General features: G+C 36.4%; 1 protein-coding gene across 1 annotated transcript; it reads right to left on the bottom strand.

Moving 5' to 3' along the window:
* Nucleotides 1-5,980: 5,980 nt before the first annotated feature.
* On the bottom strand, nucleotides 5,981-25,066 carry LOC131930599 (transcription initiation factor TFIID subunit 1). Its single transcript, XM_059287167.1, has 11 exons — nucleotides 24,871-25,066; nucleotides 21,582-21,686; nucleotides 19,423-21,403; nucleotides 18,945-19,056; nucleotides 16,926-17,903; nucleotides 16,175-16,328; nucleotides 15,435-15,637; nucleotides 13,602-13,742; nucleotides 12,598-12,672; nucleotides 10,782-10,834; nucleotides 5,981-8,088 (listed from the first exon to the last, which is right to left on the bottom strand). The coding sequence occupies exons 1-11, from the start codon at nucleotides 24,900-24,902 to the stop codon at nucleotides 7,966-7,968; spliced, it is 3,957 nt and encodes a 1,318-aa protein (XP_059143150.1). The 5' UTR covers nucleotides 24,903-25,066; the 3' UTR covers nucleotides 5,981-7,965.
* Nucleotides 25,067-26,243: the final 1,177 nt, after the last annotated feature.

Here is a 26,243-nt window from a genome sequence, read left to right as displayed (position 1 = left end):
AGCAATGTATGACCAACATGCAACAATGTGTAAGGGTGCATGTAGGTTGACTAATTAAGATTGGTTGGGAAACACAATTTTCAGAAAGACTCTTAAATTGGTAGGTTTCTCCGGACTTAAAATAAGACAGGTGAAAATTATTTTTGGGATTTGTTAGGTTAGATTTTTGACATTGTAAAATAGAACCATAATTATGGACTTTGAATCAGGTTAGCTCCCATATGTTGGATTGTTGGATAATACTGTACAATAACCAGGTTAGCTCCCATATGTTGGATAATACTGTACAATAATCAGGTTAGCTCCCATATGTTGGATAATACTGTACAATAACCAGGTTAGCTCCCATATGTTGGGTAATACTGTACAATAATCAGGTTAGCTCCCATATGTTGGATAATACTGTACAATAATCAGGTTAGCTCCCATATGTTGGGTAATACTGTACAATAATCAGGTAAGCTCCCATATGTTGGATAATACTGTACAATAATCAGGTTAGCTCCCATATGTTGGGTAATACTGTACAATAATCAGGTTAGCTCCCATATGTTGGATAATACTGTACAATAACCAGGTTAGCTCCCATATGTTGGATAATACTGGACAATAATCAGGTTAGCTCCCATATGTTGGGTAAAACTGGACAATAATCAGGTTAGCTCCCATATGTTGGGTAATACTGTACAATAATCAGGTTAGCTCCCATATGTTGGGTAATACTGTACAATAATCAGGTTAGCTCCCATGTGTTGGATAATACTGTACAATAATCAGGTTAGCTCCCACATGTTGGGTAATACTGTACATGAGATCAGGTTAGCTCCCATATGTTGGGTAATACTGTACAATAATCAGGTTAGCTCCCATATGTTGGATAATACTGTACATTAATCAGGTTAGCTCCCATATGTTGGATAATACTGTACAATAATCAGGTTAGCTCCCATATGTTGGATAATACTGGACAATAATCAGGTTAGCTCCCATATGTTGGGTAAAACTGGACAATAATCAGGTTAGCTCCCATATGTTGGGTAATACTGTACAATAATCAGGTTAGCTCCCATATGTTGGGTAATACTGTACAATAATCAGGTTAGCTCCCATGTGTTGGATAATACTGTACAATAATCAGGTTAGCTCCCACATGTTGGGTAATACTGTACATGAGATCAGGTTAGCTCCCATATGTTGGGTAATACTGTACATGAGATCAGGTTAGCTCCCATATGTTGGGTAATACTGGACAATAATCAGGTTAGCTCCCATATGTTGGGTAATACTGTACAATAATCAGGTTAGCTCCCATATGTTGGATAATAGTGTAGAATAACCAGGTTAGCTCCCATATGTTGGATAATACTGTACAATAATTAGGTTAGCTCCCATATGTTGGGTAATACTGTACATGAGATCAGGTTAGCTCCCATATGTTGGGTAATACTGTACAATAATCAGGTTAGCTCCCATATGTTGGATAATACTGGACAATAATCAGGTTAGCTCCCATATGTTGGGTAAAACTGTACAATAATCAGGTTAGCTCCCATATGTTGGGTAATACTGTACAATAATCAGGTTAGCTCCCATATGTTGGATAATAGTGTACAATAACCAGGTTAGCTCCCATATGTTGAATAATACTGGACAATAATCAGGTTAGCTCCCATATGTTGGATAATACTGTACAATAATTAGGTTAGCTCCCATATGTTGGATAATACTGTACATGAGATCAGGTTAGCTCCCATATGTTGGGTAATACTGTACAATAATCAGGTTAGCTCCCATATGTTGGATAATACTGTACAATAATCAGGTTAGCTCCCACATGTTGGATAATACTGGACAATAATCAGGTTAGCTCCCATATGTTGGGTAAAACTGTACAATAATCAGGTTAGCTCCCATATGTTGGGTAATACTGTACAATAATCAGGTTAGCTCCCATATGTTGGATAATAGTGTACAATAACCAGGTTAGCTCCCATATGTTGGATAATACTGGACAATAATCAGGTTAGCTCCCATATGTTGGATAATACTGTACAATAATTAGGTTAGCTCCCATATGTTGGATAATACTGGACAATAACCAGGTTAGCTCCCATGTGTTGGGTAATACTGGACAATAACCAGGTTAGCTCCCATATGTTGGGTAATACTGTACATGAGATCAGGTTAGCTCCCATATGTTGGGTAATACTGTAGAATAATCAGGTTAGCTCCCATATGTTGGGTAATACTGTACAATAATCAGGTTAGCTCCAATATGTTGGGTAATACTGTACAATTATCAGGTTAGCTCCCATATGTTGGGTAATACTGTACAATAATCAGGTTAGCTCCCATATGTTGGGTAATACTGTACAATAATCAGGTTAGCTCCCATATGTTGGATAATACTGTACAATAATTAGGTTAGCTCCCATATGTTGGGTAATACTGTACATGAGATCAGGTTAGCTCCCATATGTTGGGTAATACTGTACAATAATCAGGTTAGCTCCCATATGTTGGGTAATACTGTACAATAATCAGGTTAGCTCCCATATGTTGGATAATACTGTACAATAATCAGGTTAGCTCAAATATGTTGAATAATACTGTACAATAATCAGGTTAGCTCCCAAAATTGGATAATAACTGTACAATAATCAGGTAAGCTCCCATATGTTGGATTATACTGTACAATAATCAGGTTACCTCCCATATGTTGGGTAATACTGTACAATAATCAGGTTAGCTCCCATATGTTGAATAATACTGTACATGAGATCAGGTTAGCTCCCATATGTTGGATAATACTGTACAATAATCAGGTTAGCTCCCATATGTTGGATAATACTGTACATGAGATCAGGTTAGCTCCCATTTTTGGATAATAACTGTACAATAATCAGGTAAGCTCCCATATGTTGGATTATACTGTACAATAATCAGGTTACCTCCCATATGTTGGGTAATACTGTACAATAATCAGGTTAGCTCCCATATGTTGAATAATACTGTACATGAGATCAGGTTAGCTCCCATATGTTGGATAATACTGTACAATAATCAGGTTAGCTCCCATATGTTGGATAATACTGTACATGAGATCAGGTTAGCTCCCATTTTTGGATAATACTGTACAATAATCAGGTTAGCTCCCATATGTTGGGTAATACTGTACAATAATCAGGTTAGCTCCCATATGTTGGGTAATACTGGACAATAATCAGGTTAGCTCCCATATGTTGGGTAATACTGGACAATAATCAGGTTAGCTCCCATATGTTGGGTAATACTGTACAATAATCAGGTTAGCTCCAATATGTTGGGTAATACTGTACAATAGTCAGGTTAGCTCCCATATGTTGGGTAATACTGTACAATAATCAGGTTAGCTCCCATATGTTGGGTAATACTGTACAATAATCAGGTTAGCTCCCATATGTTGGATAATACTGTACAATAATTAGGTTAGCTCCCATATGTTGGGTAATACTGTACATGAGATCAGGTTAGCTCCCATATGTTGGGTAATACTGTACAATAATCAGGTTAGCTCCCATATGTTGGGTAATACTGTACAATAATCAGGTTAGCTCCCATATGTTGGATAATACTGTACAATAATCAGGTTAGCTCCAATATGTTGAATAATACTGTACAATAATCAGGTTAGCTCCCAAAAGTTTGATAATACTGTACAATAATCAGGTAAGCTCCCATATGTTGGATTATACTGTACAATAATCAGGTTACCTCCCATATGTTGGGTAATACTGTACAATAATCAGGTTAGCTCCCATATGTTGAATAATACTGTACATGATATCAGGTTAGCTCCCATATGTTGGATAATACTGTACAATAATCAGGTTAGCTCCCATATGTTGGATAATACTGTACATGAGATCAGGTTAGCTCCCATATGTTGGGTAATACTGTAGAATAATCAGGTTAGCTCCCATATGTTGGGTAATACTGTACAATAATCAGGTTAGCTCCCATATGTTGGGTAATACTGTACAATAATCAGGTTAGCTCCCATATGTTGGGTAATACTGTACATGAGATCAGGTTAGCTCCCATATGTTGGGTAATACTGTACAATAATCAGGTTAGCTCCCATATGTTGGGTAATACTGTACATGAGATCAGGTTAGCTCCCATATGTTGGGTAATACTGGACAATAATCAGGTAAGCTCCCATATGTTGGGTAATACTGTACAATAATCAGGTTAGCTCCCATATGTTGGGTAATACTGTACAATAATCAGGTTAGCTCCCATATGTTGGATAATACTGTACAATAATCAGGTTAGTTCCCATATGTTGGGTAATACTGTAGAATAATCAGGTTAGCTCCCATATGTTGGATAATACTGTACAATAATCAGGTTAGCTCCCATATGTTGGATAATACTGTACAATAATCAGGTTAGCTCCCATATGTTGGATAATACTGTACAATAATCAGGTTAGCTCCCATATGTTGGGTAATACTGTACAATAATCAGGTTAGCTCCCATATGTTGGGTAACACTGTACAATAATCAGGTTAGCTCCCATATGTAGTGTAACACTGTACAATAATCAGGTTAGCTCCCATATGTAGTGTAACACTGTACAATAATCAGGTTAGCTCCCATATGTTGGGTAACACTGTACATGAGATCACCCAGCATATCAAGACAACACACCAACACAAAATAATGAAAAAAAACATTAAAGTGAGGTTTAAGCTGTTTCTATTACAGAAGTTCTTGTGAAGATTGTCAAAGGTAACAGTAAATTATTAATTTTTGTTCAGTCAAACCGTAAAAACACAATAGGTTGTTTTCTTTTCTTCAAACAGCCAAAAATTAAGATTAATTAGTGTAATAGTACAAGCAATCTAAACTTTTTATTTCACTTATTGTTTCTGATTCAAGAAGGATTCTTTTCATTTACTAACTAAAAGATAACTTTTTTAAAATATGGTTTATAGGCCTATAGAATAAATCTAAGCAATATAAATACATGTATGGAATGTCTGTTAAACAATTAAAAAATGATTTATTTAGTTTAAAATAGATTTAACCTGATTCAGAATCTTAATGTTACACAAAAAAAGATTGTAGTCTATTATGTAAATGTTGATAACCTAACTCCGGGTTTTATGGATAAAGAAAACACCAAAAATACATGTTGGAAATTTTTAAATCCCAACTAATTAGTATGAAATAGTCTTAAAAATAAAGCCACATCATGAAACAAACCTCAGTTACAGTTGTCTATTACTTGCGAGATTAGGATTTAAAAAAACAACCATTAAATATTTTGTATCAAATGAATAAAGAAACAACTTTTCTTGTTCAATAAATGATAACAGTCGAGACAGATTCTCACCAACCCTGAATACGGCAAATTGCTCAGATCGCTGCTTCAGTTCCATTTCATCAATCACAATGATTTGACTAATTATAATAATGCATCAACAAGAGCTAGCCACTACCAAAAAACCAGCTTGGTAAATAAAAAGTGCAACCAGCACAGGACCTAGCTTTCAAATACTTCTATACGTGCAGGTAGGTTTCTGCACAGCAGACTAAAGTATATGATGATATCATGGGTTTTAAAAAAGTATAATTTTTAAGATCAAAAAGGAAGGAAAAAAATTTAAAGTAAAATTAGTGGTTAGCCCTTGTAATTATAAAATAATTATAACAATAATTAGCAGTGTATACTATGTAACCTAAAATAATTTATGCATATACATAATACAAATACTTTAGACTAGGTTTTAAAATAGCTAAATTATATATTGGTATAAATAACATTGTAGTATAAAAATATAACTTGAATAAAGAAAACACTAGCAATAGTTATCACAATTTAGCATGCAATTTTAACAAATCAATATAAAGGAACAAACTAATAAAATTAAATGTTGGATGGAAAATATAAATATGGGACGGATCGAGAATAACAGATCAAGAAAACAAGAATACAAGAATCAAATCACTGGCTTGTTAAGGTAAAAAAAAATAGTTGTATTTTACAACATCCATTACAAATACTTGGTACAACTGTGTTGTTATTTAGTCAGTTCAACAAACTGTGTAATCCTCAATAATTGATAGAATTGTGCTATAAAAATTATGTCAGAACAAATAAGGCACAGCATTTTTATTTCTTTGCACATAATAACAAACAGCAATTTAGCACGGAAAATGTGCAGTATTGTTTTGAATATTTAACATTAGAATGTACAGCTTGCTGTGTGTTAAACAGAGAAATCAGTATTTAGATTGGTGCTTGCAGTATAAACAGACAAAAATTGGAATAAATATGGACATTATTTGGTAACACAGGTGCTGTGTCACAGACAAAACTGTCACAAATACAGCTGTCACAAATACAGCTGTCACAAATACAACTGTCACAAATACAGCTGTCACAAATACAGCTGTCACAAATACAACTGTCACACATACAACTGTCACAAATACAATTGTCACAAATACAGCTGTCACAAATACAACTGTCACAAATAAAATTGTCACAAATACAGCTGTCACACATACAATTGTCACACATACAACTGTCACAAATACAACTGTCACAAATACAGCTGTCACAAATACAGCTGTCACACATACAATTGTTACACATACAACTGTCACAAATACAACTGTCACAAATACAGCTGTCACAAATACGACTGTGACAAGCACAACCGTAACTTTCACAAATAAATGTAGAACCAATGCGGGATGAATGCCTTAGACAGGTCAGTTTTTAGCCACCTGTCCAGACCTGTTGATGTTTGTAAAAAGATGAAGAGTGTAAAAAAATTTAAGAACTGTCTGTCCAATGGAATGTCCTGTACTGTTAGTAAAACATACAGTGTCAAAGTATATGTCCATCTACCAGCACAGTGTCAAAGTATATGTCCATCTACCAGCACAGTGTCAAAGTATATGTCCATCTACCAGCACAATGTTGCAGTATATGTCCATCTACCAGCACAATGTTGCAGTATATGTCCATCTACCTGCACAATGTTGCAGTATATGTCCAGCTACCTGCACAATGTTGCAGTATATGTCCAGCTACCAGCACAGTGTCGCAGTATATGTCCAGCTACCCAGCACAATGTTGCAGTATATGTCCATCTACCAGCACAATGTCGCAGTATATGTCCATCTACCCAGCACAATGTTGCAGTATATGTCCATCTACCAGCACAATGTCGCAGTATATGTCCAGCTACCCAGCACAATGTTGCAGTATATGTCCAGCTACCAGCACAATGTTGCAGTATATGTCCAGCTACCCAGCAAATCCAAAACAATCAATGTCACAGCAAATGAATTATGTCAAATTAACAGAATGTGTTGTCGAAAGTCAGATGATTCTAGTCTGAAAGTGTGGTGTTGTGTATCAACTATCAAAAAGAGTGATAAAATGTGACTAAACCACACTAGGGTAGAGTAAATCCACATTTAACAGAGGCCCAATTATTTTTTAAAATCGGCTTAGTTAAGAAATAAAAGCATATTTTGTAAGGTTATTAGATTTAGATCTGGAAAAAAAAACAACTTAAGAGCATATCAAAGCAAGTACTGATGAAGTCAACAGATTTAACAGGTGTTTTTAACAGTTGTCAATTCTTACTTAAGAAAAAAATACTTTAAAATTATGTCCTTCAGCCTCAAGTAGTAAACAGCAGTCTTTTGTAGGAATAATGTATACAACAATATTTGTTTAAATCACGTGATTCTTTTGATGAAGGAGTACAAAATTTTAATGGGGTTTTTTATGATGAGCTTTAGCATTGTACAACTAAAGAAAATTACAAATGTGCTGTCTACTTTTTACAAGTCAGAGAATGATGTCATCAACTCAAGGGAGACAAGTTTTCCCAATGCAAGTCTTGGTTCACCTTCAACTCAAGGGAGACAAGTTATCCCAATGCAGGCCTAGGTTCACCTGTACTGACGCGTCTGCTGTCTGATTCTGGCAGACTGGGCCCTCTGTTGAACTCTGGGAGATGTCAAGTTGTGACGTCTGCTGTCAATCACTGGGGTGTGGCCTCGGAACCCAGTCAACTGGAATTTTTTTAAATTGAAATTATTAAATGCAAAGACAGCTCATTTCATTTTATTTTAAAAACTATTAACACAAATAGTTTCATGTTAAAATTTATTAACAATGCCAGTAATAAATAAATGCTCTTGAGATGATTATTTTTAAAAAAACTTTTAATGTAAGTATATAATGTAAAGTATATAATCTTGCTTTAAATTGGGGTCATCTATTTTAAAGGTCCACAAAGGGTTGGTCAACTTTTGTGATCTTGTGTTGATGATAAGAATGGTGAGGCTTTATACTGTCATTAACATGTTAAATTTAACATTTGCTTTTTATCTATTCAGAAAAATATTATTTTATTCTAAATACAATTGATTTTATAACAAATTTAATTAAAAGAATTAACCTTCTCACAACATGTGCTTGATTTAACCAATGCTGTTATTTTATTTGTATTACAACATTGATCTTATCTCTTACATTAAACCTAACTCTAACCAAAGCTATAATGATATAAATAACCACCTGGAATTATAGTTAATTACTGAGACAAATTTCACAAAGGCAAAAAAAAGCAACAGTAATAAGCTAACATTAAGTACTGCATATTCAATCATCTAAGACACCAGCGACACAGGAAACATTGGCACAGCTTTAAGTGAAAGCCAGGACAAGAGTAGTGAACAAATTGAAGGTACAAGTTCTGGGACAAGAGTAGTGAACAAATTGAAGGTACAAGTTCTTTAGTAATACAGTAATTTTTAGTGTAATCTTAAGAAGGTGATTGCTAAAATAAAATAAAAATTAATCTACTGTGTAATCAACACAAATCTATGGTTCAACAATGATAAATAATGTTTCAACAATAACACATTCAATCAACACAAAAAGATGTTTCAACAATGACACATCCAATCAACACACAAAGATGTTTTAACAATGACACATTCAATCCACACAAATAGACGGTTCAACAATGACAAATTCAATCAACACAAATAGATGTTTTAACAATGGCACATCCAATCAACACAAATAGATGTTTCAACAATGACACATTCAATCAACACAAATAGATGTTTCAACAATGACACATTCAATCAACACAAAAAGATGTTTCAACAATGACACATCCAATCAACACAAAAAGATGTTTTAACAATGACACATTCAATCCACACAAATAGACGGTTCAACAATGACAAATTCAATCCACACAAATAGATGTTTTAACAATGGCACATCCAATCAACACAAATAGATGTTTTAATTATGACACATTCAATCCACACAAATAGATGTTACAACAATGGCACATCCAATCCACACAAATAGATTTTACAACAATGACACATTCAATCAACACAAATAGATGTTTCAACAATGACACATTCAATCAACACAAATAGATGTTTCAACAATGACACATTCAATCAACACAAATAGATGTTTCAACAATGACACATTCAATCAACACAAATAGATGTTTCAACAATGACACATTCAATCAACACAAATAGATGTTTCAACAATGACACATTCAATCCACACAAATAGATGTTTCAACAATGACACATTCAATCCACACAAATAGATGTTGCAACAATGACACATTCAATCCACACAAATAGATGGTTCAACAATGACACATTCAATCAACACAAATAGATGTTTTAACAATGACACATTCAATCCACACAAATAGATGGTTCAACAATGACAAATAGATGTTTCAACAATGACAAATTCAATCCACACAAATAGATGTTTCAACAATGACAAATAGATGTTTCAACAATGACAAATAGATGTTTTAACAATGACACATTCAATCAACACAAATAGATGTTTTAACAATGACACATTCAATCAACACAAATAGATGTTTCAACAATGACACAGAGTAAACCAATGAGCTAGCTACAACAGCTAAAGTGTTTTTACAGCTCATAATGTTTGAAATTGTACAATTCATCTTCAATATGTACGTTTTCAGACAGTTTAACACATTTGCGAACAGCCAATTAAAAAAGATAACTTGCTTCTTATTGATAAAAAAAGGTGGCGCAAGGAGGAGGGGTTGGAGCTTATTTTCACAATTATGTGTACATTAGTGTAATGCTAAAATGTTTGACTAATTTGTTTAGAGTTAATAACATTTTGTATAACATAAGTTTAAAACAAAAAAAAACTATAAATACAAATCTTGTCAAAATAAAATAATTATAAATTGTTTAAATGTTGTTTTGCTTTTTGACAAGAATTGTAATAATAGTATTCACTCATTTAATTTTTAATACAGACACAAAAGCAAGCAAACAGGAAAATAAAAACCACCAAAAAAATTTAATTGGTTTAATTTTTTGCATCTGCATTTATTAAAAAAAACTTTATTTATTTGGAACCACATGGACCATCACACATGGAAATTTAAAAAAAAAAGCCAAAATAAAATGTTGAGAATGTAAAAATGTAAAAATGTCTAGAAAGTAGAGACCAAAATGTGACACAGATTGGATGAGAAAAATCTATCAAAACCTTACATGTCACCATGTCATGAAAACCTCTTCAAAGATGAAACACAAAAAGTATGATTAAAATTAAAACTATTAATAGCTCAGTATGATCTTAAGTATGATTAAAAAAATCATAAAAAAGTTAAGAACTAAAACTACCAATGTTTTTCAATAAGCTAAAGGTTTAGACTTACATGAGGCTGGAAGGGTTGATGGAAATGTATGGTGCCATTTGTCTTGTTTGTATCTGGTATTTAGGAAAACATCAAATTAAACCATGCTAAAACGGATAGTCTCAAGCCTGATAAATATCAGCAGCTTGTGATTTAACTCTTTTATGCTATACATTTAACACATAGAAAGTTGTTTTCAATTCATCAAGCTAGTGCTAACTTAAATGTTCCCAGTATTCATTACTTTAGTATCTACTTTATGTTGATGTTACCTTAAAGTCTGTCACCCACCAAGTTCTAAGTTTAGCATTACCTTTAAGTCGTTCACCCATTTAGTGCTAGAGTCTGGGATTACCTTTCACCCATTTAGTGCTAGAGTCTAGGATTACCTTTCACCCATTTAGTGCTTGAGTATAGGGTAACCTTTCACCCATTTAGTGCTAGAGTCTGGGATTACCTTTCACCCATTTAGTGCTAGAGTCTAGGATTACCTTTCACCCATTTAGTGCTTGAGTATAGGGTAACCTTTCACCCATTTAGTGCTAGAGTCTAGAATTACCTTTCACCCATTTAGTGCTAGTCTAGAATTACCTTACACCCACTTAGTGCTAGTCTAGAATTACCTTTCACCCATTTAGTGCTAGAGTCTGGGATTACCTTTCACCCATTTAGTGCTAGAGTCTAGGATTACCTTTCACCCATTTAGTGCTTGAGTATAGGGTAACCTTTCACCCATTTAGTGCTAGAGTCTAGGATTACCTTTCACCCATTTAGTGCTAGTCTAGAATTACCTTTCACCCATTTAGTGCTAGAGTCTAGGATTACCTTTTACCCATTTAGTGCTAGAGTCTAGGATTACCTTTCACCCATTTAGTGCTAGAGTCTAGAATTACCTTTCACCCATTTAGTGCTAGAGTCTAGGATTACCTTTTACCCATTTAGTGCTAGAGTCTAGAATTACCTTTCACCCATTTAGTGCTAGAGTCTAGGATTACCTTTCACCCATTTAGTGCTAGAATCTAGGATTACCTTTCACCCATTTAGTGCTTGAGTATAGGGTAACCTTTCACCCATTTAGTGCTAGAGTCTAGGATTACCTTTCACCCATTTAGTGCTAGAGTCTAGAATTACCTTTCACCCATTTAGTGCTAGAGTCTAGAATTACCTTTCACCCATTTAGTGCTAGAGTCTAGAATTACCTTTCACCCATTTAGTGCTAGAGTCTAGAATTACCTTTCACCCATTTAGTGCTAGAGTCTAGAATTACCTTTCACCCATTTAGTGCTAGAATCTAGGATTACCTTTCACCCATTTAGTGCTAGAGTCTATAATTACCTATCACCCATTTAGTGCTAGAGTCTAGAATTACCTTTCACCCATTTAGTGCTAGAGTCTAGAATTACCTTTCACCCATTTAGTGCTAGAGTCTAGGATTACCTTTCACCCATTTAGTGCTAGAGTCTGGGATTACCTTTCACCCATTTAGTGCTAGAGTCTAGGATTACCTTTCACCCATTTAGTGCTAGAGTCTAGGATTACCTTTCACCCATTTAGTGCTAGTCTAGGATTACCTTTCACCCATTTAGTGCTAGAGTCTAGGATTACCTTTCACCCATTTAGTGCTAGAGTCTAGGATTACCTTTCACCCATTTAGTGCTAGAGTATAGGATTAACTTTCACCCATTTAGTGCTAGTCTAGGATTACCTTTCACCCATTTAGTGCTAGTCTAGGATTACCTTTCACCCATTTAGTGCTAGTCTAGGATTACCTTTCACCCATTTAGTGCTAGAGTCTAGGATTACCTTTCACCCATCTAGTCCTAGAGTCTAGGATTACCTTTCAGTCTTTCGTTCAGCCTGTCCAGAGATTCCAACAGCCGCTGCTCCTCCACAGAGAGAGCACTATGACCCCCTGAAACAAAAGACAGGATCATGTAGCCCCTAACTTAACTTTCAAAGGATGAGATAGCTGACAGGATCGTATATCAAATCCTTTTGTGATGCATCTCTTTTGGTTTTAAAATGCTGAGTTAACTAATTCAAGGTATTTTAACTAAATATATGATCCATGTGACAGATGTAAACAGTGTATATACCTAAAGTGACAGAGCTAAGTGATGAGCCCTGTGTTTACTACAATAACAAAACTAAACATGACCCCTGTGTTTACATACATGATCCTGTGTTTACCTACATGACCTCTGTGTTTACCTACATGACCCCTGTGTTTACATACATGACCCCCGTGTTTACCTACATGACCCATGTGTTTACCTACATGACCCCTGTGTTTACCTACATGACCCCTGTGTTTACATACATGACCCCCGTGTTTACCTACATGACCCATGTGTTTACCTACATGACCCCTGTGTTTACCTACATGACCCCTGTGTTTACCTACATGACCCCTGTGTTTACCTACATGACCCCCATGTTTACCAACATGACCCCCGTGTTTACCTACATGACCCCTGTGTTTACCTACATGACCCCTGTGTTTACCTACATGACCCCTGTGTTTACCTACATGACCTCTGTGTTTACCTACATGACCCCCGTGTTTACCTACATGACCCCCGTGTTTACCTACATGACCCCCGTGTTTACCAACATGACCCCTGTGTTTACCAACATGACCCCTGTGTTTACCTACATGACCCCTGTGTTTACCTACATGACCCCTGTGTTTACCTACATGACCTCTGTGTTTACCTACATGACCCTTGTGTTTACCTACATGACCCCTGTGTTTACCTACATGACCCTTGTGTTTACCTACATGAGCCCTGTGTTTACGCACACGACCCCTGTGTTTACCTACATGACCCCTGTGTTTACCTCTGGCCGCCATTATCTTAGAGCGGTTGTGCAGCTCCTGTTTACTCTGTGCGTCCTCCATGGCCAGCTGTATGTGGCTGTCGGACAGCGACTGTTTGGCCAGTCTCTCCGCCATCACAAAGGCTGCTGTGCTCTCTGACACTGGAAGACAGGGGAAATGGTAATATACAACGTAATGCTACTGGCAGCTGTATATTACATATGGTATTCATACAGGCAGTTGTATCTTATATACATTTTATTCATACTGGCAGCTGTATCTTATATACATCATATTCATACAGGCAGTTGTATCTTATATACAGGGCATTCATACATGTATCCCATTTCTAAGGTGTCCCTATAAGTAATTTCAATTATACTGTGAACACTGTATCCTTACAAGTAATTTAATCCCTTATAAAGGGTATCCCTATAGGTAAATTTATCCCATAGACATGTAATTTTTTTTTCTATATAAGTATACCTTAATCCCATTTACAGAGTATCCCTATCTTATAAATAGATTCTCTGTATTTAATATCCCATGTACAGTGTACATCAGCCTGCTGACCACACAAGTTGGGAACTGCACGAACTAGTATACCTGACCACACAAGTTGGGAACTGCATGACCTAGTATACCTGACCACACAAGTTGGGAACTACATGACCTAGTATACCTGACCACACAAGTTGGGAACTACATGACCTAGTATACCTGACCACACAAGTTGGGAACTGCATGACCTAGTATACCTGACCACACAAGTTGGGAACTGCATGACCTAGTATACCTGACCACAAAAGTTGGGAACTGCATGACCTAGTATACCTGACCACACAAGTTAGGAACTGCATGACCTAGTATACCTGACCACACAAGTTGGGAACTGCATGACCTAGTATACCTGACCACACAAGTTGGGAACTGCATGACCTAGTATACCTGACCACACAAGTTGGGAACTGCATGACCTAGTATACCTGACCACACAAGTTGGGAACTGCATGACCTAGTATACCTGACCACACAAGTTGGGAACTGCATGACCTAGTATACCTGACCACACAAGTTGGGAACTACATGACCTTGTATACCTGACCACACAAGTTGGGAACTGCATGACCTAGTATACCTGACCACACAAGTTGGGAACTGCATGACCTAGTATACCTGACCACACAAGTTGGGAACTGCATGACCTAGTATACCTGACCACACAAGTTGGGAACTACATGACCTAGTATACCTGACCACACAAGTTGGGAACTGCATGACCTAGTATACCTGACCACACAAGTTGGGAACTGCATGACCTAGTATACCTGACCACACAAGTTGGGAACTGCATGACCTAGTATACCTGACCACACAAGTTGGGGACTGCATGACCTAGTATACCTGACCACACAAGTTGGGAACTGCATGACCTAGTATACCTGACCACACAAGTTGGGAACTGCATGAAAAAAATTAAATTTAAAAAGGGCCTTACAAGATCCTTTCAGTTCATAGGTAAGATGAAATAGAGTTCATCAATTTCCATGGTTATACAACAAGTTAAAGTACATAATCTTAACTTTAAAACTTTCACATACTAACGCAGGGTACAATTTCAGCATTGGATGAGCCAATGACTATATGGTAGTTGCCAGCTTGACAGGTATTTGAGCCATCTAGCAATGAACTAGACAGTTCATATATAATTCAATGTATTCTTTCCCATTTCACCAGTTACAATATGGTATAGCCTTTCAGTTCTATACCAAATAAATTACTAGAAGTTAAGAGTAAATAATCTACTAGTGTAAAATTGTGAATCCCTCACATAATTTTGATATCACGCATACCTTCGTCCTGGGGCTTGTATGTGTACGCTAATGTCACGTGTGCATCTTTCTGCTGAGGCTGTCCGTACGAGACAGCAGGCTGTAAGGCGTGGATGGTGGGCTGGTGCCCGTACACTGCACTGCTGGCCCTCTGGTTGGCCTGAGCTCCAGTGGTGCCTGCAGGTGAAGCAGAGTGGGTGCGGCGCTGCTTCAGCAGACCATACCTGTAGGAGGGTAAGTTTGTAGTATCTTTATGGTAGATTCTTTGACAAACTATATAGGGACAGCAATGTAGCATGAGAGAGTATTTGACTGTTAACCCAAAGTCTAGAGTTCATGTTTTGAGCTGATATAAGATCCATGAGTCTACCAAGCACTGATGGGTAAGTGTCTCATGTTAGGGAAAGTGAAGGCAGCTGGGTTCAGTGCTGACCCTTCATATGATGAGGTCAATGAAACAGGCATGCTCTACTTCACCTGCCGCATGGGCTATAAGGTTTGAAAGGGTACTTTGACAAACTATTATTGTCATGTACACCAATGTAATCTTCTAATTAAGCTTTAACCAAATTTTAAAACTAGCATAAAGTCATTGGACCACCCAATAATACAAAGATCATTTATACAACGGACCTGACCCAAAGCTATAATCACCTAATAAATAATCTAATAAGCTACATGCATTACCTGACCCTAGCAAGCCCACACAACTAACCATAACCCACCCACACAACTGATGATTACCCACCCACACAACTGACCTCTTCAAATAACTCCCCTGTGGTTGAATGACCGACTTGACCTTGTTCTGGGTCACAGCTACTGGAGCAGCAACATGGGTCTGGACGAACCCTGACCCGCCCCTTGACCCGGCAGCATCCACATTGTTGTTGGTGTTCACATTACTACTAAAGCCTGGATCAGACCATTGCATCACAACTATAGCATTTATTTCTACAAGATTGCTAACAGTGGGTCCTAACTAAACAAACCAGTTCAAAACTTGGACTGAGAACTTCACAAAAGACAGAAGGATGAGTCTTGTAAAACAAACAATTAATGATTAATTAATCAAATAGAAGGTGTCTGTAGAATTCTCTGAGTAAAGCTGTTCTACTAATACTTGTTAAGTGTAATCAGCTAATAGGTAAGAAGAGCACTTCTTTGTGTGCCTAACAAAATAGCATTAGTTAAAAATCAAGGTTATAAAGGGCAGTTTGATAAGATACTTTTTACAGGTCATAAAGGGCAGTTGTATAAAGTACTTTTTATAGGCTATGAAGGGCAGTTTGATAAAGTACTTTTTACAGGTCATGAAGGGCATTTGTATAAAGTACTTTTTATAGGCTATGAAGGGCAGTTTGATAAAGTACTTTTTACAGGTCATGAAGGGCATTTGTATAAAGTACTTTTTACAGGTCATGAACTCAGTTGGATAAAGTACTTTTTATAGGCTATGACGGGCAGTTGGTTTAACAAAGTACCTAATTAAAATATTTCGTTATCTTTTACCTAAAGATGTTCCGTCAATCAGTTTGGTGGAGAGATAAGGTGGGGGCCTGGAGCCCGGGTCCCCTGAGGGGCCCCCTAGTGGCTTATTGCCCCCACTGTCCTCCTTATGCAAGCAGCTCCGGACCTTGTCCCACAGCCATGTAATCTCCTCATCCGTGGGGGTCCTGTCAATCCGCAGTCCGTTTTCACCATACACCGCCACTGGTTGGTTCTTACCGCTGGTCGTGGAATATGCCGGAATTGCTGTGTTGGTCTGGGGGTAGGAGATTTTGGTGGACGCTGGGACAATGCTGGTTCTGGTTACCGTGGCATTGGATATCGCAACCCGTCTTGACGCGGTGTCTCGTATTCTGGATCTATCGTTATTCAATGGCCGTTCTTCGTCTCTGATGACTTGGTAGTTTGGTTCAGTGGTGTTGGAGTTTGTTGTGTTGAGGCCAGTCAGTTCGTCGTTATCAAACGCTGCATGGTACACCACACCCTGGGAGCTGGCGGGGACCCTGACTGGGACTTTGGTCATGAAGTTGTTGTTGATGGATTTCACCTTAGCTTCTAACTGGGATTTGTGGGCGGTTGTTGCATGCGATGATGTGGTCTGGTTGTTGTCTTGGTCAGTGGTCACTCCTTTAATATGGTTCTGTGATTCTGAGTTCATGATGATATGAGCGGCAGCTCTCGGCCGATTAATGACTCCGGAGGTGTTCACTGGGTTTGTATAGGGGAGGTTGGATCTTTGGTTCAAGCCGCCAGAGTTAGCAGCTTGGGATTCTGTGGTGTTGGAAGTGTTGGTGTTGGAGGTGTTGGTGTTGGAAGTGTTGGTGTTCTGGTACAGCTGCTGCACGTTTCTAATCTGCAGCTGCGCAGAGTCCTCTTGTGTAGGTCTGATGGTGCCAGCGCTGGCGGTCCTGGTGGCTCGAACAGCTTCGGGTTTTGGGGTGGAGAAATTTTTGGCTGAGGCTGGTCTGTTGGGGCCTGGTCCTGGGGATAGGGGAGGGTAGGCTGGTGTTTCACAGTGGACAGAAATCACATTGCAAATCACAGTGGACAGAAATCACATTCAAATCACAGTGGACAGAAATCACATTCAAATCACAGTGGGCAGAAATCACATTGCAAATCACAGTGGACAGAAATCACATTCAAATCACAGTGGGCAGAAATCACATTGCAAATCACAGTGGACAGAAATCACATTTCAAATCACAGTGGACAGAAATCACATTTCAAATCACAGTGGACAGAAATCACATTCAAATCACAGTGGACAGAAATCACATTTCAAATCACAGTGGACAGAAATCACATTTCAAAACACAGTGGACAGAAATCACATTTCAAATCACAGTGGACAGAAATCACATTTCAAATCACAGTGGACAGAAAACACATTTCAAATCACAGTGGACAGAAAACACATTTCAAATCACAGTGGACAGAAAACACATTTCAAATCACAGTGGACAGAAAACACATTTCAAATCACAGTGGACAGAAATCACATTTCAAATCACAGTGGACAGAAATCACATTTCAAATCACAGTGGACAGAAATCACATTTCAAATCACATTGGATTGAAAACACATTTCAAACCACAGGGGACAGAAATCACATTCCAAATCACATTCGACTGAAAACACATTTCAAATCACATTGGATTGAAAACACATTTCAAATCACATCGGATTGAAAACACATTTCAAATCACAATGGACAGAAAACAAACACATTTCAAGTCATTCAATTAAAAAAAGTGTTATAAAGTTTTAATTTCTATTTTCTCCTATTAGAATTATTTTTTAAATATTTATATATATATATATATAAGGTAATGTCAACATAGAAGCTTAAACATGTGTATAAATATAGCCAGGTAATCACTTATGTAAAATACTTCTCCAACCACATATAAGACTTAAGGCAGAAAATGTGATATCATTTCTGGTGCCTAGTTTTTCCTATTTTACTCTACAGAAGAGCACAGAAATCTGCAAGGAAGTAGGAAAAATAATCAACTTACTGTTAGTAAATTCTATATTTTTTGGAACAAACATTTCGTCATCTTCTTCATCTATCTCAATGTCATTCTCCTCAATATTATGGTCAGCAAAGCGGACACTCTTTTTTGTTGTCTGCAAATTACATATTAAAAAAAATCATAAAGATCTACATCAACGATAGTTAACATTTTGCAAAAACAGTGTGCAGAAAGTATGCTACATAATTAAGACAAGTATTATTTACTTCTTAAAAATACTTTTTACTAGAAGCACTTTAAACCAACTAAACTATAGCTATTCACATTTTAAAATTTAAAAAAAAAAAACCCAACATGTATCCAAGATTTTAAACACAATTCATCACAGTAAAACTTACAATATTTGTTGAAAATTACTTTGTTAAAAAAAATCTACAAATGATTATCCTAACAACATGAAAACGTCTCAACTCTACACAAAGCAACAAGTTTTTATAAAGCTTATAGAGTTAGCTCCTACCTTCCTTTCATTGTGTAGTCTGGCCAGTTCTAAGCTGTCTCGGACGTGAGGTTTGGCATGAACTGATTTATTGTGCTCTGTGTTTAAGTTGGTCTGTTTCAAGATACCCCTGACTGGCCGTAGGTCTTCCGTGTTGTCCTCGCTAGACTCCTCCTTGATGTGAACTTTTTCTATGTAGAAACCTTGCGTGTCGTCTGTTGTCTTGACGTTGTAGTTTGAAGTGGATGCAGGGGTTGCTGTGAATTTAGAACTGTTGATGTTGTTTGTTGATCTACCACTGACAAGTAAGGAAGCCATGTGAGCCTTAAGTAGATCCTCCCTCTCTTCTGTGGGGTGGGTGAAATTGTTCTCAAGTCTAGTTTGATTGTTGGAGACGTTGGGTGTGTCAGTGGCTGGTGCTGCCTTAGACTGAGGTACTTTTTGAGTGTCATTCTGGTCCTGTTGACTGTAGGCTTTGGAGTAGGTGAGGATCTGTTTGTTGAAGGCAGCAAAGTCGTCAAACATACTGGGGGTGTTTAAACCAGAGGGAGGAGGGGACGCAACTGGTTTCTGTGAGCCAGCACTTGCTGGGTTTGTACTTGTTGAAATGACTTGTTGTGTTGCGGTCGACTGAGCCGTCAAAGATGCTGTATTGACTGCAGGTTGCTGTGTGGTGGAGGGTACAGGTAATGTCAGAGTCGTACTTTTGTTGCTATAATTTGCATTCTGGGCCTGGCTTGGAGTTATCTGTCCCGCCCATATAGACGTGCTGATTGCAGACGCATACCTGGGTTGTAGATTCTCTGTTTCATTTCTGTTTCTGTCTTCCCCTACCCCCTGAGACAACTGTCCTTTGGTATTTCTGTCTGGAACATTCTGTTTGAATGTGGGGCTCTTCTCCTCTGAAACCATTAAATTATTGTAAGTTTTATTCTGCTGCTTCCAGAGCTCTTCTTCTCCCTGAGTTTGAAAAGGTTTGGTTCTAGTGTTGGACTGTTGCTGTAGGGTTCTTAATAAAAAGGAACTTGTCTGAGAAACTCCTAATTGTGAAGGTTCCACAGAGATCAATTTCCCTGCACTTGGTTGGTCTGCAGCCTCTCTTTGCTGGCTAATGGTGTTGTGCAACAGCTCACTGGAATTTTTTCCTTTGAAAGAAGAGTACTCAGATTGTTGCTTATGAAGTTGTTCTATTTCCCCAGAGGGTGGTAAGTCTTTCATTGACCCTTGTTTATCGAACAATGCTGACTCAGTGAGATCATGACTAACCCTGTAAGTGTTGCTGCCCTGGCTAAGACTGGGTGGATGGAAGTAAAACTGTTTCTTCGACTGTGTTTCCTCTTGTTTGCATTCCATCTGGCTGGACTGCAGTTTGGGGTGTGCGCTGGCTGGCCTTGAACTTGTGTTCTTGGCCATTGATTTTTCAAGACTGTCAACACTGGAACAACTGTCGTTGTCTATAAGCTGGGAGTCCTCGTACGGGTCTTCGATGATTCCCTGGACCGTCTCGTCATCCTCTATCTCTTTCTTGATGGCTTCATTGAACTCTCTGAGAGAAGACTGTTGCTGCTCCCGGAGCAGGTTCTGCTGGTTGTCCAGCTGCTGCTCAAACAAACTCCTGCTGCTGCTGTAGTTCTGCATGCTGGAGTCTAGCAGCTCTGTCTTGTAGTTCGCGTCAGCCCTGGGCTGAGATTTGCTTGGTGGCGCCAACACAGGATGGTGCCATGTGCTGTTAAAATAAGACCTTTCCATCGGGTCTTCATTTTCATTTTTACTTGAGCCTGGTCTGTCTGGCCCCCCACGGATTAACCTTAACGCATCGTCCAACACAAATCCCTGTCTCCGTGGACTGCGCCTCCCACTCCCCTGTCTGGCGCTAGGTGGCAGGTGGGATCTCTGATATTTTTCAGTTGCTAATTTTTGTTCTTCTCTCCGCTTCAACAAAATTTCTTGCCTGCGTTTCTCTTCCCTCTGAGCTTCTATTTTTCTCCTATGAGCTTGAACTCTGATATTTTAAACAAAGAAATTCAAATTGTAAAAAATGTACAATTATTAATACTCAACATCAGAATGGATAAAATTTTAATTTAACATCTTCAACTAATTTTTTTTTTTTAGTAGTTATCTAGCAAATGTATTAAAATATACTTAAATATTTTTTAAAAAAGACTGAAATCTCTTACTTTCTTCTTTTGTTAGTTTCCTGAGACAACTTTTTGGCTTTAGCTAATGAGTCTAGTCTGTTATCTTCTTCAATAGTTTGTTGTTCAAAGGCTTTAAATTGCATGCTGGACATTGTTAATGGAAACAATATTTGTAAAAGAAAAAGTTCTTCAAATCAACAATAGCCCATTTTTATCACGACTATAAACAAGACATCAGTCTCTCTCAACTGCCCAGTCTTGTCATACAAGACATCAGTCTCTCTCAACTGACCAGTCATACCATACACGAGATAAGCCTCTCTCAACTGACCAATCATATCTGACTAGTCTTACTAAAGAACAGACCAGCCTCTATCAACAGACCAGTCTGGCCTTTCAAGAATTCAATGCGGCAGACACTGCAAAACAACCCTGATGCTACCATCTACTTCAAAGTCAATTAACAGATTGTTGGCAAAATATAAACTTGGGTTGCAACATTAAGATCCCATCCCAAGAAGAAAGATTAAAGCTGTCAAATCTGAGCACCTACAAGAACATCATAAATATACATTTTTATGATAATTGCCCAATTTTAAAACATTTTACCCACTTTGATATTTTCTCATGTGACTTTTTAAAAGAATAAATAAAAACATATTTTTTTATTTGGTTGCATTTTTCTTTGATGCCCATTTTTAAAGATAAGTAAACCATAAGTAAGTAGTTATTATTTAAAACCATACCGAAACATCGCTACTAAAAATTAACTCATAATGTAGAATAAACTCAAATAATACAAATATGAGTACAAATATATATTCTAGATATTATTAGGTGTTAATGATCACTTATAAACAAAAACATAACGAAATTACGTTCCTTTGACAAAACAAAGGGTCATGGTTGAGACTGAAATTATCGGTTCAAAGCGGCTAAGTCTGCAAGCGCACAGATAGACAGTTTGACAGCGAGAGTTTTAGACCGAGCAAACCGGCTATCTTTTAAAAGCTACTATAATTTTGTAAACATTAACAAAACTCATTTTAAAACGCTACAGTATAGTCTGTAGAGAGTTTTTTTGCACAAATACAAAAAATGATTTTTAATTACAGCAATAAAATAATCAGTTTTTTGTCTCTCCTGTAAAAGTTATATTTTTTAAGTTAGACAGTTTTTGACAGAGTCCATCGATTATATATATATATATATATATATATATATATATATATATATATATATATATAGGTATGTATAATGAAAACTAGAACACTCGTGATATAGGCTATATAATTGTTTAGGTTATAAAAACATTGATTTAAAAAAAAAAGCATGAAACAAAATGTTTTTTGGCAAATTGTGTCTCTCTATTTACTTGTGATTCGGCAATATGTCTCGCATTTTCTTCTTGCAGTTTACCTCCTCGCCATATCACATTTTGCAATTTGCCAACACCTTAGAAAGTAGATACGAACGCAAACGTGCAGGCCTAGATGATAGATCTATCCGACTATCACTAAATACATTATCAATGACCAATTATTAAAACCATTTTCATTGGACATAGCCCATAGGGTCCAATCCAATTTAAAAAAAATTTTTTTATAGAAACTTATAAATAGGCTTAATTACTAATATAAATAAATATAATATATCAATATATATTAAATATTGGGCCTATTTATAATTTTAAAATTAAATTATTAGGCTAATCTATCGTCTATAAAAATTTTGTAAGCCTGGGCCCTATGCTATTTTAATGTTTTTTGATAATTTATTTTGTAATTTGGTAATTTAGCACCAAATTTTTCTTTTAATAAATAATAAATACAATAGGCTACATGAGTATGAGTACAGTACAGTACAGTACACTTCAGTACTGAGTACAGGCTAATAAAAATTAGGCTTTTTGACTCGCCGCCATCTTGCAATCCGATCTACATCCGGACTTTTTCATGTGTACTTGAAAAAATTTGCCTTTCTGATGAATGCTAAATCTAGCCATCAGAATCGAAAAATTAAATATATTCGATACTATCATATGCATTGAATTTTATTGATAGAAGCAGCTGCCATTTTACATTACTCGATACTGAAAGCGACCTAACGATGATAGCGAATATCAATCAAAACCGCGCAGTACCGAACCGCTGCATTCAGAACTAAATTTTGCCTTAAAAAAATAGATTAAGTTCAGGAAACTAGTAAATAAGTAATGCCAAACCATTTTTATGGATGGAAATGTTGGTTTTATGGGCTTTATAGCTCTTTATATACGAGATTTTGCTTCTTGTGTGAAGTGATGTAGATCTACGCAATTTTAATAATGGCGGCAGAGTTAGAATTTTCAAGAATTTTCATGATGGCCCATAGGCATGAAATAAAAAATTCGCACATTGGATATTACTATAATTACTGTTTAACAGTGTTTACGAATAGGCAAGATCTAAGCTTATAAAATATCCTTTGATTGCCACACACCTCATCTAGTTTCTGTTAGACTATTTAGAGATTAGCAGATTTAGCAATCCTTGGCTACTTATTAAAAGCAGCCTACAACTACTAATATTTAGATACTTCAACATAATCCTAAACATATCATATTCCAGTATAAGTATAGTACACAGGTATTATTGATGCAAAATTTCAATGCCAACCCCCCCCCCCTTAGTTAGACTTCATAATATGACATTATATGTGATTGTCTTTTTCTTCTAGCATGTATTTAACTTGTTTCTATTCCCAACATCATCCTTAAGCATCTATGTGCTAAGTTTTATCTTTATATCATCAATAACAACATAGATATGCAGTATGAAAAGTGACTTGTGGCAATTATTGTAGAACTGCACCACACGCCTTAATTGGGTTTAATCAAGTTAATTAATAATTATAAATTCTTTTCCTTTTAATTGATCTTTATTTCACTTGCATATTCCTAGTGTCTACACTCTCTAGCACCAATATGCACATTTTTAACATTTTATATGTTTAATAACATCGTTATACAAACCCAAAGAAGGGCACTAAATATTTTGCAACTTTACATTGCACATATGACATATAAATATATGTATTATAAGCTGTTTTACCTAAAACTTTAAAAATTCATATAAAAAACTACTGAGCCTAGAATGATAATTTTTGTAGTCTATTAAATGGCAGATCCTCCTCTTGATTCTCTGTAAAGTTTATCATTCTGTGTTAAATAGAAACATTTTTACCAAAATGTCTATTAAAATTAATTTAAATTTAGCCTAGTAGTTTTTTTTTAGTAAAATTACTAAAATTAGTAAGGCTAGGCCTAATAAAAATAAATAAAGGATACGAATATGCCCCAGCTAAAAGTCTGCTGTCCATGATGATGTTTGAAAAGTAATATATTCATCTGATACTCTCCATGTTAACTTTGTAAGACTAGAAATAAGTGAAACACCACTAGTTATTCGATGAAAATCGTAAATAAATGAGTATGTTTATAATGGTTGGATACCAAATGCCGCCATGTTGTTTTTAGTTACAACCTGCGCAACTATGTTGAATTTTTGTGATCCCTTGTTCCGAATTCAAATTTAAGAGTGTCCGCGATGGAACGAAACAAAACTAATTTCGTAAAACATTAAAGAGAGGTAGTGGGCCTACTAACTCGTCGCGTAGCGGGGAGGAGGGGCGTAAAAAAATGCACCAGCGATATATAGGCCTATCCAATATAAATAAATAAATAAATAAATAAATAAATAAATAAATAAATAAATAAATAAATAAATAAATAAATAAATAAATAAATAAATAAATAAATAAATAAATAAATATAAATATAAATATAAATATATATATATATATATATATATATATATATATATATATATATATATATATATATATATATATATATATATATATATATATATAGGCCTATATATATATATATATATATATATATATATATATATATATATATATATATATATATATATATATATATATATAGGCCTATATACATTATCCATAGATTACGACCTAATCCATTGATAAGAAGTTCGTCTTTCTTTTTATTGCCGTGCATTAGATCCTATGACCTATGTATACATGATCAGTTAACGACTTCAATTTATCCCAGAATGTTTCCATCAATTGTAGCCCTGTGTAAGATTAGCCTAATGAAGTGGCTCTCGATGACTAGAAAATGTACACTTCTACAGTAAGGGGTCGTCCATAAATGACGTCACGCTCGTAGGGGGGGGGGGGGGGAGGGGAGTCCGTAATTTCGTAACGGTGTGTGATGAGGGGCAAGGTGGGGGGGGGGGGCTTCAGTCACACTTTTGCATTATAAAAAACCAATGTTAGAAAACGAATTTTAGACGTTATTTCGCGTTTTAGAAAACTGTTTTAATAAATTGTAATAGAAATTGATAAAAATAATCTACTTTGACAAAGTTCAGACAAGATTTTGGAAAAATATCGATGTTTAAAAAAAATTCAACTGCAATTTTTTTTTGGGGGGGGGGGGGGGGTAGTAGGCTGAGGTGTGACGTCATTTTAGGGGGGGTGTCTCGCTTTTTGTGACGATGTGTGACGGAGGGGAGGGGGGAGGTAAAAATCGTCCAAAAAAGCGTGTCGTCATTTATGGATGACCCCTAAGCCCATTTTTAATAGTGCAATTGATGATTTTATTTATATAGTGCATCCATGAGGCTTAAT

This window comes from Physella acuta, unplaced genomic scaffold (genome assembly GCF_028476545.2).
Source record: "Physella acuta isolate Inbredline_101_S28 unplaced genomic scaffold, ASM2847654v3 ptg000099l, whole genome shotgun sequence".
Taxonomy (NCBI): Eukaryota; Metazoa; Mollusca; class Gastropoda; family Physidae; genus Physella; species Physella acuta.
Note: the sequence above shows the minus strand (reverse complement) of the source record. Positions and strands in the feature narration are given on the sequence as shown.